At 33.6% G+C, this 2,680-nt stretch overlaps 1 protein-coding gene across 1 annotated transcript in view; it reads right to left on the reverse strand.

Annotated features, from left to right (window-relative positions):
* Nucleotides 1-2,680, reverse strand: part of LOC117117233 (abnormal cell migration protein 13-like) — a 17,274-nt gene that overhangs the window by 1,554 nt on the left and 13,040 nt on the right. Inside the window, exons 2-3 of the mRNA XM_033261481.1 lie at nt 1,029-1,463; nt 43-162 (exon numbers count right to left, since the gene is read on the reverse strand). Of these exons, the coding sequence (XP_033117372.1) occupies nt 43-162; nt 1,029-1,463 (555 nt within the window). The remainder of the gene's footprint in view (nt 1-42; nt 163-1,028; nt 1,464-2,680) is intronic.

Here is a 2,680-nt window from a genome sequence, read left to right on the forward strand (position 1 = left end):
ACTTCAGACCTCATCATTACTGTACGTACGCCCTCAACTTACCAGCAGAACAAATGTCAGGATTTTCATCGCTATCGTCATTACAATTTTCAATATCATCGCAAACTACATCTGAGGTGATACACATTGTACCATCACTGCACATGAAACAGTCACTGCTTTCTAAAATTTAAAGAAACAAAATATTACCGGTAAGATTTAAAAACGTAATTCATACCATATAGGCATACAACAATATATGATTGACGAGTTGTGTGCTTCTATTAATAGGCTGCCACGCTTGCGCTGAGCTGTAAATAATAATAATATAGTTTCCTTGTTAATTAATAAATGATATAGGCCTATACATTTATTTTCGGTTTTATAAATATTTTCTTCTTGGAAAGCCAATCTATCGGTTCTGTAAAATTGTCATTTTAATATGTTTTCTAATTTATTGTGTTTATTCGTTTTAAAAAATTGATGAAATAAACTGAAGATTTACTATGTTAACGACATACGATTAGTGATAACCAGTAACTTCCCGGAGGTCATATATAGCTGTCTACCAAACCGTGAAATCAAATCCCTTACAAATGAATTAATAATTTCTTGTCAGAGAACAAATATAATACAATCATATAAGGTCATTACAAACTGTTTGTATTCGCATAAATGTAATGTCACAGTTACTAAAACATGCACACAACGTAAGTTTATAGATTGACCTTCGATAAGGGCATGCGCAGTTCAAACTATGAACTGGCTTATAGGCTTATATTAAGAAGCTTTCGATTGCACGTCGACGACGGTAGGACGTAGAACGTAATGACGTCAGTAAAAGTCATCTGCGCATGCGAGAACGTTAAGGTCACCTATAGTCGAGTAGATTCTGGAACGCAATTTGGCCAAATCTACGTCTGCAACAGAGAACGTAGGACCCAGGTAGGACGGTCACGCATGAGTGATTCCGTTCTAGCGTCGCGTGGTCGCACAAATCGAAAGCTCCCTTTTAAACATTTTAAAGCAGAAAACGATATTATTTATACCTTCAGTTTTGAACGTCGTATAGGTGAATATGAATCCAAAATCCTTTTTAGATTCGACGCCATCGGAGAAAAACCGGACAGCAATTGCATTTGTACTTGATTTATAATCATTTGGAAACTTTCCCGTACCACCGCAATACGTTTTGTCAGCAGGCTGGCTAAAGAAATCTTTCTTTGTCATGTCTCCACTTTCGTAGATCATTAACTTATCTCCTGAAATCGGGTTGCAATTGCTGCTTTCCTTGTCAAAGGATGGATGCAGATCGAAGAATTCGAAGCGTAAGTTTATCTGTTGTCCTGGCGGAGCTGATATGAGGATTATGCAGTCTTTGGACATATGGTACGGTTTTTCAGTGACGGACCTGTGTGACGAAATAATCGCCGATGTTTTGGTGATGTTTCGTACGTGCTCACAATTCGCATCCTGGATATATACTGAAAATATAAATAAAATAATCATTTTAGTTAAATTTATGTTTTGTAACGCCCAATTAAAAAGGAATTTGCCCCTGACATAACAAGTATGCATATAGTTCCATAATAGAGAGCACTCAACTTACGGACTAAATAGAATATAAACAAACAGAACACCGCTGCTAATCCTAATGTAGATTTTCGGCGGTGATGTTAAGATTACCAAGAAGTACGTAAGCAAACCCAGTTTAAGTTCAATATAACATTAATTTATCCAATAAAGGGAAATAGTACTACAGTATAAATAGCAGTTATTTTGAACGTAATGTATTAGGCCTAACGTTTTTCTAATGTTAAAAGCATATTCAATTTAATTCAATTTCTTTTATTGCTACAAGTGCCATTAAGAGCCAATATCCGCACAAAAAAATACAATACAATGGTAACTATGCATCATGGGGTAGGGACGCCACACACGCATGAAAACAGTCTCCAAAGACCTTCGACATATAAAAATATATAAACGGCCACTTGAAACTACGAAACGGCTTTCGATTCATTTTTTTCTCTTTTGTAGGAGTTTCATCCACTTTTATTTCATTTCTCTTTTTTTTCATTTTCTTAACATTGTCTACGCATACAGTAGGCCTAATAAGATAAAATAATAACAAACATAACTTACATCAAGCAAACTAATATACAGTAATCGTGTTTTATTCTTATGAATGTAGGCTATTCCTTTCATTTTTATGAAAGAAATATATTCACACATTAATATCTCATTTATATAATGGTAAGACATTGTTAATATTGTTTTTAAAAATAAAGTTATATCAAATATCTCAAAGGTAATTCATTTATTAACAGGGTATTAACTGAACTAAAGTTCATTTTTTTCAGAGATTTCAGAATTTGCTTTATACAAACAGAAGGAGCCTACAGTTATGAGATTATTTATATACGGCTTATTTTTCGAGTTATAACATTATCAAATGTTATTTGCCGGAGTGATCTAATAATTGATTCCCATACAATTTGGCATTTAGACATTCACAGAGTAAATGTTTTTCATGTTAAACTTTATTACATAAAATGCATTTAACAGTGTTCATGACGTTCCACTTGTGAAGTCTTTTAATTGTCCGTAGAATTCCATGTAATAATCTAAAGTTAAAGTGTGCCAGCATCCTTTCTTATATTTTGGCGACCCTTTTTGTCCAAATATATATATATATATA

The sequence above is a fragment of the Anneissia japonica genome, unplaced genomic scaffold, assembly GCF_011630105.1.
Source record: "Anneissia japonica isolate Jap-2015-1 unplaced genomic scaffold, ASM1163010v1 scaffold287835_len3118868_cov185, whole genome shotgun sequence".
Lineage (NCBI taxonomy): Eukaryota > Metazoa > Echinodermata > Crinoidea > Comatulida > Comatulidae > Anneissia > Anneissia japonica.